The 16,683-nt window shown below is 39.6% G+C and overlaps 1 protein-coding gene and 1 pseudogene across 1 annotated transcript; one reads left to right on the forward strand and one right to left on the reverse strand.

Moving 5' to 3' along the window:
* Nucleotides 1-454: 454 nt before the first annotated feature.
* Nucleotides 455-14,647, forward strand: LOC120870302 (placental prolactin-related protein 3-like). Its single transcript, XM_040249916.1, has 5 exons — nt 455-509; nt 9,363-9,544; nt 11,745-11,852; nt 13,579-13,758; nt 14,384-14,647. Exons 1-5 carry the CDS (start codon nt 455-457, stop codon nt 14,576-14,578), a joined length of 720 nt encoding a protein of 239 aa, XP_040105850.1. The 3' UTR covers nt 14,579-14,647.
* On the reverse strand, nt 6,566-6,661 carry LOC120870624 (annotated as a pseudogene).
* Nucleotides 14,648-16,683: the final 2,036 nt, after the last annotated feature.

A 16,683-nucleotide genomic window follows, 5' to 3' on the forward strand; every position in this document is an offset into this window, starting at 1 on the left:
GGTAGTAAAGTAAAGGGCAGTATTGCCTTGAGAAGAGGAAGGTTCTCAAAGTTTCTTGAAACACAAAGATCGAGCCAGATGTGAGGAATTAGCTTAATTTGTAAACCAGAACCTCTACCAGAAGAAATTTAAGTTCATAAAAACATTACGATGCTAAAACCAAAAATGCAGACAGAATAGGGTAGGGTCGGGTATATAGACATTCAAAATTCTCCATTTCTTAGTGCATCAGGCACTCAAGGACCACCCTCACTGAAGACTTTCTCTATTGCTCAACCTGCAGGTACCAGCATGGAAAAAGAGCACTACTCCTCAGGCAGTAGAGCCCTACTTTTATGGCCTCCTGGCTTTCCTTAAGAAGCATCCCATGCAGCAGATTTCCTCCACCCCATCCCATCAGGCTGACTCCCCACGATCACAGGAGTCCTCACCCTGGGATCATTCTGCAATCCCCATGGCTCCAGCTCCCAGCTTCCGTGGACACCAGTGGATTTACAACTCTGTCAAAGGTATGAAAGGCTGCAGCGTGGCTTGCCTATGTGGTTCTCACTCCATTCAGACTGTCACAGATTAGTGAGTTCACTCCCCAACTGCTTCAAATGCCTCCCCGTCCCAGTGGACAGCCATGGATGCAGGGATCTCTCCCCGGAGCTTCAGCTCCTTCTCCTCCAGGTGCAGGCTGGTCCCCTTGCTCTCCTCCTTCTTTCCACTTCCTCCTTGTCCCTTCTTTCCTTTGTCCTACCAAGATCTGTACGGATCCGGATATTCCTTCTCAGTACTCAGGGCGTCCCTCCAGTGCTCACCTGGTCTTCTGTGAGAACCGCTGCGTCTCTAGATGTTCTTGATGCACCGTGGAGAGAGGTGAACCCCACTTCCACCCACCCCTCCGTCATCTTGCCCATCCGCATTTGTGCACACATTAGAAACGAGTTTCCCTTTCTATTAAGTAACACTGCCATCACCACACATATTTAACTTTTGCTTTTTGAGAAGAACACAGGCAAATACCACATTCTTCAGTTCAGTCAGTCATTCAGTTGTGTTCCACTCTTTGTGACCCCAGGGACTGTACATCCCTGTACATCCCTGACTCCCAAAGCTTTCAATCTCATGATTACATCATGAAGCTCAAACTTAGATCCTCACCTTATTAATTTTTTATACATGAAAATATGTAACCTTTAAAAATCTCTCTCCATTTGTCCTACCCTCCAGTCTTTGACAATCATTTTTCTACTCTGATTTCTTTTTTTTTGAAACTCCATATAGTGAGATCATATGGCATTTTTCTTTCTCTGACTTAGTTTACTTAGCCTAATGTCCTCCAGTTTCATTCATGTTGCCACAAATGGAAGGATTTCTTTCTAATTATAATGGCTAAATAATATTTACCTATATATGTCACATCACATTGTTTTAATCCATTCACCTGTTGAAAGATACTCAGGTTGTGCCTATACCAAGGCTACTGTGAATAATGCTGCAATGAACATAGGAATACAGATCTCTCTTTGAGACAATGACTTCAATTCCTTCGACTACATGTCCAGAAGTGGGATAATGCATCACACAAACGTTCTCTTCTAAATTTCTTGAATAACCTCCACAGTATGTTTCCATGGGTGTTGCACCGGTATACATACCTATCAACAGTGCATAAGCACTCCTTTTTCTCCTCATCCTCAATAACATTTGTCATTTCTTCCATTTCTGGTACTAGACTTTCAAACAGGTAAGAGGTGATATTTCTTGTGCTTTTGATGTGCATGTCCTTTGATTATTATTGATGCTGAGCATCTTGTCGTATAACTTTTGATCGTCTATATATCTTATTTGTGGGAAAATGTCTATTCTTTAAAGATGTAGCATACATTATGTTTACTATATTCCAATACATGAAACTCAGTTGCCTAGCTATATATCAACAACAAACTATCAGAAAGTGGAATAAAGAAAACAATTCCATTTACTATTGCATCACAAAAAGATAAAAGACTTAGAAATAAACTTAGGAAGGTGTTGAAAGATTTTATGCAAAACCTTCAAGACATTGATAAGAGAAGTTTAAAAAGAGTTAAAGATATGTAAAGTTAGGTTGCCTATTCAATGTGTTTCTTGAGGTAGGATTTGTATTTCTATAAACTTCCCTCTTAGAACTGCTTTTGTTGCATCCTCTAGGTTTTAGATCATCATGTTTTCATTGTTCTTTGTTTCTAGGAATGTTTTGATTTCCCTTATTTCTATAATAATCTGTTCATTATTTAGAAATGTGTTTTTTAATTAACATGTGTTTGAATTCTTTATAGGTTTTTTCCCCCCTATAATTGATATCTAGTATGATAGTACTCTTGCCTGGAAAATCCCTTGGATGGAGGAGCCTGGTAGGCTGCAGTCCATGGGGTTGCCAAGAGTCAGACACGACTGAATGACTTCACTTTCAATTTTCACTTTCCACTTTCATGCATTGGAGAAGGAAATGGCAACCCACTCCAGTGTTCTTGCCTGGAGAATCCCAGGGACAGAGGAGCCTGGTGGGCTGCCGGCTATGGGGCCGCAGAGAGTCGGACACGACTGAAGAAACTTAGCAGCAGTAGCAGTAGCAGTATCATAGTGTTGTGGTCAGAGAAAATTCTTGATATAATTTCAATTTACTTAAATTTACTGAGGTTTGATTTGTGACCCAAGATGAGGAGAATGTTCCGTGTGCACTTGAGAAAAGAGTGTATTCTTCTGCATTTGGATGGAATGTGCTGAAGATATCAATTAGGTCTGTTTGCTCTAATATTTTCTTTGGGACTTATGTTTCTTTATTAATTTTCTATTTTGTTGATCTGTCCATTGGTATAAGTGCAGTGTTAACATCAGTTCAGTACAGTTCAGTCACTCAGTCGTGTCTGACTCTTTGCGACCCCAAAAATCGCAGCTTGCCAGGCCTCCCTGTCCATCACCAACTCCCAGAGTTTTCTCAGACTCACGTCCATCGAGTCAGTGATGCCATCCAGCCATCTCATCTTCTGTCGTCCCCTTCTCCTCCTGCCCTCAATCCCTCCCAGCATCAGAGTCTTTTCCAATGAGTCAACTCTTCTCATGAGGTGACCAAAGTACTGGAGCTTCAGCTTTAGCATCATTCCTTCCAAAGAAATCCCAGGGTTGATCTCCTTCAGAATGGACTGGTTGGATCTCCTTGCAGTCCAAGGGACTCTCAAGAATCTTCTCGAACACCACAGTTCAAAAGCATCAATTCTTCAGCGCTCAGCCTTCTTCACAGCCCAACTCACACATCCATACATGACCACAGGAAAAACCATAGCCTTGACTAGACGGACCTTAGTCGGCAAAGTAATGTCTCTGCTTTTGAATATACTGTCTAGGTTGGTCATAACTTTTCTTCCAAGGAGTAAGCGTCTTTTAATTTCATGGCTGCAGTCACCATCTGCAGTGATTTTCGAGACCCCCAAAATAAAGTCTGACACTGTTTCCACTATTTCCCCATCTATTTCCCATGATGTGATGCGACTGTATGCCATGATCTTCGTTTTCTGAATGTTGAGCTTTAAGCCAACTTTTTCGCTCTCCTCTTTCACTTTCATCAAGAGGCTTTTTAGCTCCTCTTCACTTTCTGCCTTAAGGGTGGTGTCATCTGCATATCTGAGGTTATTGATATTTCTCCCGGCAATCTTGATTCCAGCTTGTGTTTCTTCTAGTCTAGCATTTCTCATGATGTACTCTGCATATAAGTTAAATAAGCAGGGTGACAATATACAGCCTTGACGTCCTCCTTTTCCTATTTGGAACCAGTCTGTTGTTCCATGTCCAGTTCTAACTGTTGCTTCCTGACCTGCCTACAGATTTCTCAAGAGGAAGGTTAGGTGGTCTGGTATTCCCATCTCTCAGAATTTTCCACAGTTTATTGTGACCCACACAGTCAAAGGCTTTGGCATAGTCAATAAAGCAGAAATAGATGTTTTTCTGGAACTCTCTTGCTTTTTCCATGATCCAGCAGATGTTGGCAATTGGATCTCTGGTCCTCTTCATTTTATAAAACCAGCTGGAACATCAGGGAGTTCATGGTTCACGTATTGCTGAAGCCTGGCTTGGAAAATTTTGAGCATTACTTTGCTAGCATGTGAGATGAGTGCAACGTGTGGTAATTTGAGCATTCTTTTGCATTGCCTTTCTTTGGAATTGGAATGAAAACTGACCTTTCCCAGTCCTGTGGCCACTGCTGAGTTTTCCAAATTTGCTGGCATATTGAGTGCAGCACTTTCACAGCATCATCTTTCAGGATTTGAAATAGCTCAACTGGAATTCCCTCACCTCCACTAGCTTTGTTTGTAGTGATGCTTTCTAAGGCCCACTTGACTTCACATTTCAAGATGTCTGGCTCTAGATGAGTGATCATGCCCTACTATTACTGTGTTACTGTCAATTTCTCCTTTTTTGTCAGTTAGTGTTTACATTATGTATTGAGGTGCTCTTATGTAGGGTACATAAATATTTAACATTGTTATGTCTTTTTCTTGGACTGATCCTGTGATCATTTGGCAGTGTCCTTCTTAATCTCTTATAATAATTTTGATTTTAAGGTCTATTTTTTCTGATAGACTTGCCAATCTGGCAATCTTGTGATTTCTATTTGCATGGAATATCTTTTTCCATCCTCTCACTTTCAGTCTGTATGTGTCTCTAGGACTGAAGTGGATCTCTTGTAGATAGCATATATATATGTGTCTTGTTTTTGTATCCATTCAGCCAGTCTGTGTCTTTTGGTAAGAATTGAAGAAGGTAATAGCAAATAAAACAACTGATAAAGGATTGCTTTCCAAAATGCAAGCATCTCAAACAACTCAGTCATCAAAAGCAAAGGCAAGAACTGCAAAAATAAACTAGTGAGACCACATCAAACTCAAAACCTTCTGCATAGTAAAAGAAGCCATCCATAAAATGAAATGACAACCTATGGAATGAAAAAAATATATATTTGCAAATCACATGTTTGGTAAGGGCTTCATATCCAAGTATATATAAGAGACTCATGCAACTCCTAATTGAAAGAAATCAAACAACCCAAATTATTAAATGAGCAGAGAAAGAGCAAGTGTTTTGAAAAAATCTGAAGAGTAGACTGTAGATGACAGACACTGTAAGTTTTTCCTTCCAGAACAGAAGCCTGTGTCTTCCTGGCATTGCATTCTTTATCTCCAATCACCTGTTTGGTGATTGCAGTTCACAGTATACATCCTTCATTCAATAGCTATCACCCTACACTGAGCTATATGTGCTCAGAATAGCCTTATTAACTATATCAAACTAATAATTACATACTTAATCTTGAGGCATCTAAAATCCAAGGTGATTTTCAGAATTTTCCACTCCATTGTTTTCTATCTTCTATTTCAAAATTGAAACACCTGGTATGGAAAAATGAGTAGGGGACCTCAATAATACATGGATAGAAAGTCAGTTAAAACTGGGAGCATTACTGGATTATATTTGGGGGGAATGTTTTATTACTAATACTATTGCAATTTTACTCCCTTTAATTCTCTCCTATACTAGTGGATATTTATTTTAAATAGTAATACCAATATAGAGGCACATAGTACTCACGTTACAGTAGATTGAGAAAGACAAAGCTTATGAGGTAGGAAGTGAAATCACAGAAAATTAGCAATGGTATCAAAGCAAGGGGAAGTACTGCCTAGAAAGAAAGTAGAGTTCTCTAATTTTTTGGAGACAACATGAACAAGCCAGATGTGAGCCAACCAGCTTAAACTGTGTATCAGAAACTGCACCAATAAGAAAATGAAGTTCATAAAAATATGCTCTTGCTAAATGCCCAAATCCAGACAGTAAGAGAATAGCGTAGGGTTTATGTAGATGCTGAAAATACTCAAGAGAAGTAGACCTGGAAGCAAATACACTAATGAGTGTCAGAAAAATCAAAGCACAAAAGGGTATGAAAAATAAATCGTAAAGGGACTTGAAGTCTGATCAAAAGAATAAGAGAATCAAATTAGAAATCCAAAATATAAAGACTTATGCATGTGATAGACCCAGAGAATGGTCAGCAGAGAAAATTTCGGCGTTTGTGACTAGCGAACAGAAGCCTCCAGCATCAGGAACAAAACCCCTGGCCAGGACTCACGACTGTGCTTCTGAGAACAGGTCAGTTTCAACGTTTGGGCACTACACCACCTAAAAGCGAACACAGACAAGGATTATAGCTTGCTATGACATGGAATCAAGACCATAGTGTTTGTTAGTTTACTTTTCTCATACAACTGTAACGTTAATGAATCACTAACCAATGATAATTGACACCATCAGTTTCTAGTCAGATCCTGTTTAGTCGTACAATGGATATCTGAACCTGTTATATGATCCCAAATAACAGTTTTAATAATTGAATTTATTGATGTTTAATTGAAGGGGACTTGCTTTACAATACTGTACTGCTTTCAGCCAAACACCAGCATGAATCAGCCATAGGTAAACCTATGTCCCCTGCTCTTGAACCTCCTTCCCACCTTCCTTCCCGTCCCACTCCTCGAAGCTGTTACAGAAAAATATGGAAGGCTTCACAAATGTGTGCATCATCCTTGGGCAGGGGCCATGCTAATCTCCAATTTATTAATATATGTACTACCAAAGCAAACACACGAATAACAATTTAACAGAAAAAAAATCACAGTCACCTACAAATAGATAATCAATTACATTAGGAATTAGGGTATTCTGCTATATTTACCGCCTCTTATAAAATAAAATTTTATAAGGTCCAAAGTTCCATGAAGGAATTAAGCATATACTTAGGCATAATATATGTATCAGTTCAGTTCAGTCACTCAGTTGTGTCCGACTCTTTGTGACCCCATGAATCGCAGCATGCCAGGCCTCCCTGTCCATCACCAACTCGTGGAGTTCACTCAGACTCACGTTCATTGAGTCAGTGATGCCATCCAGCCATCTCATCCTCTGTCGTCCCCTTCTCCTCCTGCCCTCAATCCCTCCCAGCATCAGAGTCTTTTCTAATGGGTCAACTCTTCGCATGAGTTTGCCAAAGTACTAGAGTTTCAGCTTTAACATCATTCCTTCCAAAGAAATCCCAGGGCTGATCTTCAGAATGGACTGGTTGCATCTCCTTGCAGTCCAAGGGACTCTCAAGAGTCTTCTCGAACACCACAGTTCAAAAGCATCAGTTCTTCGGCGCTCAGCCTTCTTCACAGTCCAACTCTGACATCCATACATGACTACTGGAAAAACCATAGCCTTGACTGGACGGACCTTAGTGGGCAAAGTAATATCTCTGCTTTTGAATATGCTGTCTAGGTTGGTCATGTATAAATGCACAGAAATATATGCACACAAATACATCTATGTTATACAAGCTATTATTCTCCTTGCCTGTCACAATAAGCTCTTTAGTTGATGAAAAATATAGTTCCAATTTTCTCCAACTTATATGTCTTCTTTTATATGTCTTCCTAAAATAAAAGAACCACTTCTTTTATTTTTATGACTTAATTTTAAATAACCATTTTATTCTTAGATACCATGCCCCTTTAAACTAACTAAGAGCAGAGAAAACCTAGTAAATGCTGATATCTTATCGTTAATTATATCACCATTTTTCTGATAAATTAGAAAAAGAATCATGTTCAGATCTCATTCAGGATGACAAAAATCCCTATTTATGAGTTCTCTTGTCCAAACTTAATTCTTGCTCACTTCAGTCATTAATTCTGTTTACCCTGATGGATGAACAGGAAAAGGAATATTAAAATCACAATTGCAAGAGTCTATGATTTTATGCTTCTTTTGGCCAAAGGTAGGGCCAGGAATAATTTCTGAAATATTACAATACATCACGGAAGCAGGAAGGTCTAGTTCTGCTGTCAAAGAGGAGATGTTTGGAAATGTTTCAGAAACTAAGCCCCATGGGTTGTCAGGATGTACTCCCGACCAGACAGGTAAATTTTGTCCCTAAAAAGTCAGAGTCAGGAAAGGGCATGCCTTGTTTGAGAGCCAATGACATTGTCTTGGGTGCTGACCAAGTAATATTCTTGTATTACCATTTGGAGATTTGTTTGCTATTTTCATGAAGAAACAAATGTAATGCGAAGATTAAAGATGAATAAAAGTAAAAGAGCTGCTAAGATGCCTAGAAGAAAGGCTAGCCAGCAGAACCAGGCCCCCACACTGATAATTGTCAAAGACTGTAACAGTGAGTGTTTTATAGACAGAGCAGAACAAGTGGATAAAACCAATGCTCTAGGGTCACTGCTGTTTCGCAGTCAAAGACAAAATATTTTTCTCTTTAATCACAGTCATCACAGCTCCTGCTGTGGTCCTGGTTACACACATGCAGACTGAGAGCCCACAGGCATGTGTGATGTGACATCAGGAAGTGAACAGATGACTGTACTGATGCCCAGTCATCTGCATCTGCTAATAATGGGACCTGGGAAAAATTACTTGCCCTATTCAAGTCATCACATCTTCATTAACATAACTTGATGATCACAGTGAGATTAAGACTATCTCACAAGGCTACTATGAAACACAGATTTTAAGATGTTCTAAAGCTTTTGGTAAAGTATCAAGAACATGCATGTGGTTACTAAGGTGAGTGAGCAGATCCAAGTACAGTATTCTTTTTCTCTTAGTATTCGCTTTTTAGTCAATAGTAGCGATCAGTCAGTCATGTGTTTACTCTTACCCCAGCATGATGGTAAACCACACAGATCAACTGGACTTTTCTTGTTATTTCAATGTCTAAAATTCAAACATTAGTCAATGTAGAGTGAAAAAATTACAAACTCCTAGAGGGCCTCCCTGCCAGAGTCTGCAGAGTCCCAACACTAAACTGTCTTAAAAGAATGGCTTAAACACTCTGGCTCAGAATTAAGTTCCAAATGTTTGCAGAGCACAGAAGTCCTTCTGAGAGCAATAGTTGAGTCATTGGAAAAGACTCTGATGCTGGGAGGGATTGGGGGCAGGAGGAGAAGAGGAAAACTGAGGATGAGATGGCTGGATGGCATCACAGACTCGATGGACTCCGGGAGATGGTGATGGACAGGGAGGCCTGGCATGCTGCAATTCATGTGGTCAAAAGGAGTCAGACACGACTGAGCGACTGAACTGAACTGAACTGAACTGAACCTACTTCGCCATCTATCTGTGCAAATATCATAATCCATCTAAATTTGCACAGAAGGCACTCCTTCCCCACCCCAGGTACTATGCACCAACTCCTGCTCAGAGCAACAGGGAAAGAAAAGGCTTCCCTCCACAGGATGGATTTGATAACCTCAGGTGACTAGATCATCTCAGAATGGCTCATATTTTTATTTAAACAGGGTCCTGCCTGCTGATGCTGCTGGCCATGTCAAATCTGCTGCTGTGCCAAGGCAACCCATGCCCATCCTGCTGTCCTGACGTGATTAACATCACCTCAGAATCCCTTCCAGATTTGTTTGTCAATGCCACCATGCTGTCCCACAGGATGTATAGGCATTCCAGAATAATGTTCTATGAGTTTGTAAGTACTGTGGTGGTGGTGATTTAGTTGCTAAGTCGTGTCTGACTCTTGTGACCCCATGGACTGTAGCCCACCATGCTCCCAGATGGAACCTGGCGTAAGTGACTGGGCTATACTGTCCTTTCAACAAGAAGGCTGCATCTGCCAAACTTCAAATAACACAGTCTCTAGGTCAAAGAAGCCATCAGCTCATAAGATGTGGATTATGAATAAAGGATCTGTTTTGTGAAATCTCAAAGATTCCTAAGAAGTGCAATAACATTTTCAATTTCCTTTCATTCATTTTCTTTTGCAAATTTCCAAAATAAATTATTTTGTATTTGTCAGCCAAGAATGCCCTAAAAGAATACAATAGACTCAGTGGAATAAACAACAGAAATTTATTTCCTGACAGTTCTGGGGGCTAGAAGTCCCAGATCAGGGTGCCAGCAAGGTGAGGTTCTGGTAAGAACTCTTTCTTCCCATGCTGGCTTCTCTGTGTGTCCTCACACAGGGTGGTGGGTGGGGAAGAGAGATAGAGGAAAAGACACAGAGACACAAAGAGAACATTCTGGTGTTTCGCTTCATGAAGACACTAAACCTATTGGATCAGTGTTCCATCCAATAGCTCATTTAACCTTAATGGGCTTCACCGGTGGCTCAGATGGTAAGGAATCTGCCCTCAATGTGAGAGAGAGACCTGCATTTTATCCCTGGATCTGGAAGATTCCCTGGAGAAGGGAACGGCAGGCCACTCCAGTATTCTTGCCTGAGAACTCCTATGGACAGAGGAGTCTGGTGGGCCACAGTCCATGGGATCCCAAAAAGTCAGAACCCTTTTCAAAACACAGTACTTTGGTAGTGAAGGCTCAAAAACATGAATTTGAAGAACACACGAATTTGAAGAACACACATTCAGTCCACAATACTACCTGACACAAAGCACTTTTAGGTGGGACTGGGGAAAAGGAAGCATGTTGATTTTCTGGCCCTTCAGTGTCTCTCTGGACTTTCTTCTCCAGGCTCAGAGTAAATAGCTAATAAATGAGAACCGCTCTGCAGTGAACTTGATGGATGGAACGTGTTAAACAAAGCTGAATGCCGGTCACAAAAACGAATACTGGTAGTTTTTTTAATGCTAAAATTATTCTTTTAAGATTTGCAGTGAATAGCTTTAGAACTACGGTGGAAGGGGAGTTTACAATTCGAAACAGTTAGTCGCTTTGAGGAAGGTATTTGAAAGTTGTATGTTCATTCTTTTAGGTCAATCAAGGAGCACACAGTAGAGCAGACAGCTAAAAAAGCAGTGCTAAAGGTTTCTATTAAATTCACATAGTTCTTTTTACTCACTGGTTTTTGTTTCATCCTCCATTTTGACTACCCATTTTTTTCCCCAAATCTTCCAAGTAATCTCTTGAAATGTTCATAACCTTCGCTAAAGATTAGGTTTTCTCTATCAATGTGTTAGCTAGATTTTTCTACTCTTATTATTCTCAGTCCATTGCTTAGTATTTCGTGTAACTTTATACCATGTATTTCTGCCGTACCATTTTGTCACCATAGACAACATTGTATTCTGCACCTGGGATGAACACTAAGCTTTTTGGTGTGCAGATTCAGAGATAAGTCAGAGTTATAACTGTATAACACCTTATAAGGGAATATATTGGCTCTAACCCACAGTAAACAAGAGACTAAATGGTTAAATATAGGTGCATGCATACATTCTAAGTCACTTCAGTTGTGTCCAACTCTTTACAATCCTATTGACTGTAGCCCAACAGACTCATCTGTCCATAGGATTGGCCAGGCAAGAATACTGGGGTATGCTGCTGTACTTCTTGCAAGGGATGCTCCTCACCTAGGGTCAAACCTGAGTCCTTATATCTCCTGCATTGGCAGGAATATTCTTTACCACTACTGTCACCTGGGAAGCACCAAGTATTGGTACAAAAGGACTATATTCGAGTCAAATACTAAAAAATAAAATAATAATAATAATAATAAAACAGAGAAAGGAAAAGGTTGAACTTAGAAAAGTTAGATGTAAAATCATTTTTACAGAGACAATGTATGGAAAAAGTAGGAAAAGAATGACTTTCAAATTTTGTGATGCCTCCCGTTAAAAATATTACACGACTGTCAAATATGTTAATGTTATGGTAATGGGTTCATCTATTTAATACTCAAAAACCTTAACTAATTGCCTAATCACTTTCAGGAACAAAAATATGCCCAGGGCAAACTGTACTATTTGAGTGCCACCAATAGCTGCCATACCAATGTCCTCAAAACTCCTGAAGAAATAAAAGAAGCTCAAAAGATGAATGTGAGTCTTTCATCTGGGTTTTCACGAGATCAAATGAGACAGTGTGTGGGTTACCAGGCTTCAGATTATTAGAGGTAATGGTAAATGTACATGCAGAAAAAGTTGGAGGCCTGTAAGCAGTTGAAGAGAAATTATATTATGCAGTTGATGAAGCATGAGCAAAATCAAGGGATGACTAAAGATCTGTAGTAGCAAGATAAATAACAGATCTATAAATTGTCCATGAAGACAACTTTAGTTCAACCAATGCATTAGACACAGGATTGAAGTTATTATACTGTATGAAAACAGGAAATGAATAGGAACTTCCATGCGTAAAATATAAGATTGAAAATTCATAAATATATAAGAAAAAAACCCGTTTTGTGTACTCCCTGTTACTAGTGAGTTCTACGTGGGAGTCCTATACTGCACCACCCGAGCCCCCGCATCTGCCTTTCAAGGCTCTCCTGATTCTGCTTCTACTTCTCTGACACCTCCTTCATTCGTCATTCTCAATGACTCCTCTGTCACCTATTATTCTTAATTTGTAAGTCTCTCACACAATGGCTTATAAAACATTGCCTTGATTCACATGGGCTCAACAATTGCCTCTGTTCTGTGGACAACAAAGTTTACATATCAAGCCTCAATCATTTATGGAAGCTTCAAATTTTCACCGTTATGATCTCTTCTTTCTGATTCCCTGTATTATCCTTCATCCTAACATTATTTAAAATATTTTCACATGCATCCCCCCATAATATACTATCTTCTCTCTCTACAACTTGCTTAATGATACCAGCATTCTTTTCCTCTGTTAAGCTCATTAATAAAGAGGATGATCAAGTAAAGGAAAAAGTCAAAGAGAAAAAAAAGAGGAGAGATTGTTCAATAAGCTTAAATTTAAAGTTTATTGAGAGTTACTACATGGCCATACATTTTACTGAGCACTTTATGTGCATTACTGTATTAAATCTATTCAGTTCTCTGTTTTTACCAGTAAAACAGTTCATGGCTGTAAAGAAATCAAGCATACTAACTAGAGATCTTCAGTCCCTGGGATTTTCACGCTGAATTCTGCTAGTAGTAGTGAACTAGATGGGAAAACCCTCCATTATGAATCCCACTGATGCTGTTACTAAAGACAACTCTGTGCCATTTTCTGCCAGGAGAAATGTCAACAAAACAGACTTTTCTGATATCAGCAGGGGGCTGGTGTTGGGATCAGCTGAGGAGAGAAGCCTGTTTAGGAATGTCAAGTTTTCTTCCTTGTCTCTTTGTTGTAATATCATAAAATAATTATGATCAAAAATCAATACAAAGGACTCATTTGGGTGACAATGATGTGGGCACACGTGGAATCCCTCTTTCTTGGGTCAGACACTGCCAGCACATACTGACTTGCAGTAAATACTTAGATTTCTTCACAAAAGTACACAACATAAAAGAACTCACTGAGTGGTGGTAGAATTTCAGGGGAAAAAAGAAAATTTTTCATGTTATAAGTTAGAATGCATCAGAATAATTACTTCCTAAAATAAACTAGATTTTTAATAATTCAGCAAAGTGTGAACTAATAGCTTACATTTTATACTTTTCCAACTTTCACTACCCTCTAAAATCTCTGCATACACATAGGAATAACCTAAAGCTTTTTAGGTCAGCTGCTCTGAGCAAAGATCACATGTTACAAAACCACTGAATTATGATTATTTTAATGAGACCGTTTCTTTGGGTTGCTTAGAATGAAGACCTTAGTAAGTGGACACTCATGTTACTGTACTCCTGGCATAGTCCTCTGAATCATCTAGTCACAGACCTGCAAAGTATGAAAGAAGTCTCAGATACTATCCTATCAAGTGTCAGAGAGTATGTGAAAAAAGTAGAAGCACTTCAAGCATTCATGGAGAGGCAATTCTGCCAGGTAAGCATCCTGCAGAGGGCTTTCTTGCTTTGTTCATGAATGGAAGAGGTGACCTCTGTAATGCGTAAGGAGTTTGGAAATATCTCATTTTGTAAGAAAAAGATTCATGACTTCTATATACTAGATTGATACTACATAAAGCAGGAGCCTAGGCATTCATAGTGATAGACTCTACTGTAAAGGAATCAGAATTTCACTGTAATTTTTGACATGTGCAGCCTTCCCTGCATTGCACACAGTTCCACCAAAAGCTTGCCTCTTCCTGGGCACAGGTGGTTGAAATATTTTCAAGAGTAAGAGAGCTAGAGAACAGAATTTCCAAGATCAGCATTTTCATCAAGGTAACCCAGGACATCTGCTATTCAAATTCAACTTGTCTTCTTTCTCTGTTCTCATCAAATCAAAGGATGAGAGTGGGAAGGAAGAAAAGAGAAAGTTAAAACTAAACTTGAGTTATGTTTCTACTTTTTAGATTACTAATAGTTTTCTCATAGGCTGGTCCAAAATCCATATCTAGATAGTTTTACATTCATATATCTTCCCCAAATCTTAATTTGATAATTAGAAGGAACAAAGATAAGCAAATCCTAATAAAACACATAAGTCTTATCTTTTGGGTATTCAGATGATTATTCCAGCAATGTGGACGATGTTGGAGGCTCGTGTTTACTGGTCAGGACTCCCATCCCTGATGTCCAGCGATGAAGATGTGCGTCATTCTGAATTTTATAACCTGTTCTACTGCCTGAACAGGGATTCACTTGAAATTGACATTTACACCAAGCTCATGGCATGCCGACAGATCGGCATCACGTGCTAAATCCACATCCATGCCATCCAGGTCTGAGATGGTCATAATGATCTATTCCATAGCAAGCTTATTTGAAATTTGCAGCTTTTTAATGCATTCTGTGAAATGGATCTCCTCTTAAAAAAATAAACACAGACTCTGTATAGATGTCAAACTCTAAAAGGGCAATTTGTCAACATTTCTTATTTTCATTTAATACAAAATTAAAAGAAAATTTACCCCTGCAATTGAGAGAATGAAGCTCCTATTAACGCATATATATGGAATTTAGAAAGATGGTAATGATAACCCTGTATGTAAGACAGCAAAAGAGACACAGATGTATAGAACAGTCTTTTGGACTCTGTGGGAGAGGAAGAGGGTGGGATGATTTGGGAGAATGGCATTGAAACATGTATAATATCATATAAGAAATGAATCGCCAGTCTAGGTTCGATGCAGGATACAGGATGCTTAGGGCTGGTGCACTGGGATGACCCAGAGAGACGGTATGGGGAGGGAGGAGGGAAGGGGGTTCAGGATTGGGAACACATGTACACCCATGGCAGATTTATGTTGATGTATGGCAAAACCAATACAATATTGTAAAGTAATAATAATAATAATAATAATAATAATAAATAAAATATGAAAAAAAATAAAAAATAAAACCTTATTTCAAATATTAAAAAAAATAAAAAATAAAATTAGAAATGAATCACCAGTCCAGGTTTGATGCATGATACTGAATGCTTGGGGCTGGTGCACTGAGACGACCCAGAGATGGTACGGAGAGGGAGGAGGGAGGGGGGTTCAGGATGGGGAACACATGTATACCTGTGGCAGATTAATGTTGATGTATGGCAAAACCAATACAATATTGTAAAGTAAAAATAAATAAATAAACCACAAAAAAAAATAGTCACAAATAACAGAAGCTGGCATTACAAAGAAGATCATTAAGAGATTACTTAAGAACCACAGCCAGTTATTCTGGGCCACGTTATTAGAAGCAACAAATTAGACAGTTGTTCGTGGTTCTGGTCATGCTACCAAAAAGACTGAATTTTCAGGATTCTTATGAAAGCCAGCCATGAACTGTCAGTCAACTATCATAGTGTTACATGAGAAAATATAAATACTTCGAACTTTGTATAAATAGCATGAGGTTTACTGAAGTGTCTAAAGATTGTTAGGATGCTGTCTTAGCCCTTCTGGGTTGCTATAACAAAATATCACAGGCTTAAAAACAATGGAAATGGATTTCCACAGTGTGGTCATGCAGGGTCCTTTCTGGTCACACACTTCTTACTGTATTGTCACACGGAGGAGGGCTCGGGAGCTCTGTGTCTCTTATATATAAAAGCACTTATCTTATTCAACTGGCTCATCCTCCTCCAGGGGCTGTCGTCACCCACACTCCACTGCCTCCTCGTCTCCTGCATCACCTTGCAGCCATTCCACACATTCCATCACTCTGGGTTTCACAAGTCCAGGTCAGTCAAGTGTCAGCTCCATCTCATATTCAGCCTATTCAGTGTTTCCTTCTCCCCTGCTGAGGCCCAGGGGACTGACCAGGAAATGCAGATGTGTCCATTTCTGCAAGGTTCCTTCTCTCTCCCTCTCTGGATCCTCATTCGTTGGGCCATGTTGGAACAAGGTAGATGGTAACGAGATGGGAAACTTCTGACATCACTGACTTGCATGGTGCTGTTGTAGCCTTCTCTTGGTCCAGATGGACTGATCTGAAATTCCCCCTGACTGACAAGTGTTTCCCTTGTGGGGTATCCTTTTGCTTTTCCAGGACTTTCACAAGTTGGGGATCCCCAAATTCATAGTTTCCTTTTTCATCAGGGGAAATGTTCTGGAGCCCACAGCTCCCCACCTGAGGTAGTCACCAGAGCCTCTCTGTTTCCCTCACTCTGGAAGCACCATCTGGAGAAAATTAAGCAGCCCATAGGAAACCCATGTATCATAAACACTCTGAACAACTGAATGGCAGAAATAATGGTATGCATCTGTCCATCACTGTGGATTCTGGACAATTGACCAAACTGGTCACATAGACACTGAGTAGATCAGAAAGCTGGATTTAAAAACACATTTATCTGAGAAGTGAGATACCATTCTCTCTT

Source organism: Oryx dammah, unplaced genomic scaffold (genome assembly GCF_014754425.2).
Source record: "Oryx dammah isolate SB20612 unplaced genomic scaffold, SCBI_Odam_1.1 HiC_scaffold_11, whole genome shotgun sequence".
Classification (NCBI taxonomy): Eukaryota; Metazoa; Chordata; class Mammalia; order Artiodactyla; family Bovidae; genus Oryx; species Oryx dammah.

Excerpts from the sequence above, each read along its gene's own strand:
- LOC120870302 (XM_040249916.1), top strand. The coding sequence starts at position 455 with ATGGCTCCAGCTCCCAGCTTCCGTGGACACCAGTGGATTTACAACTCT. Across the intron at positions 9,545-11,744 it reads GAATAATGTTCTATGAGTTT|GAACAAAAATATGCCCAGGG; the intron begins GTAAGTACTGTG and ends AATCACTTTCAG. Across the intron at positions 13,759-14,383 it reads TGGAGAGGCAATTCTGCCAG|ATGATTATTCCAGCAATGTG; the intron begins GTAAGCATCCTG and ends TTGGGTATTCAG.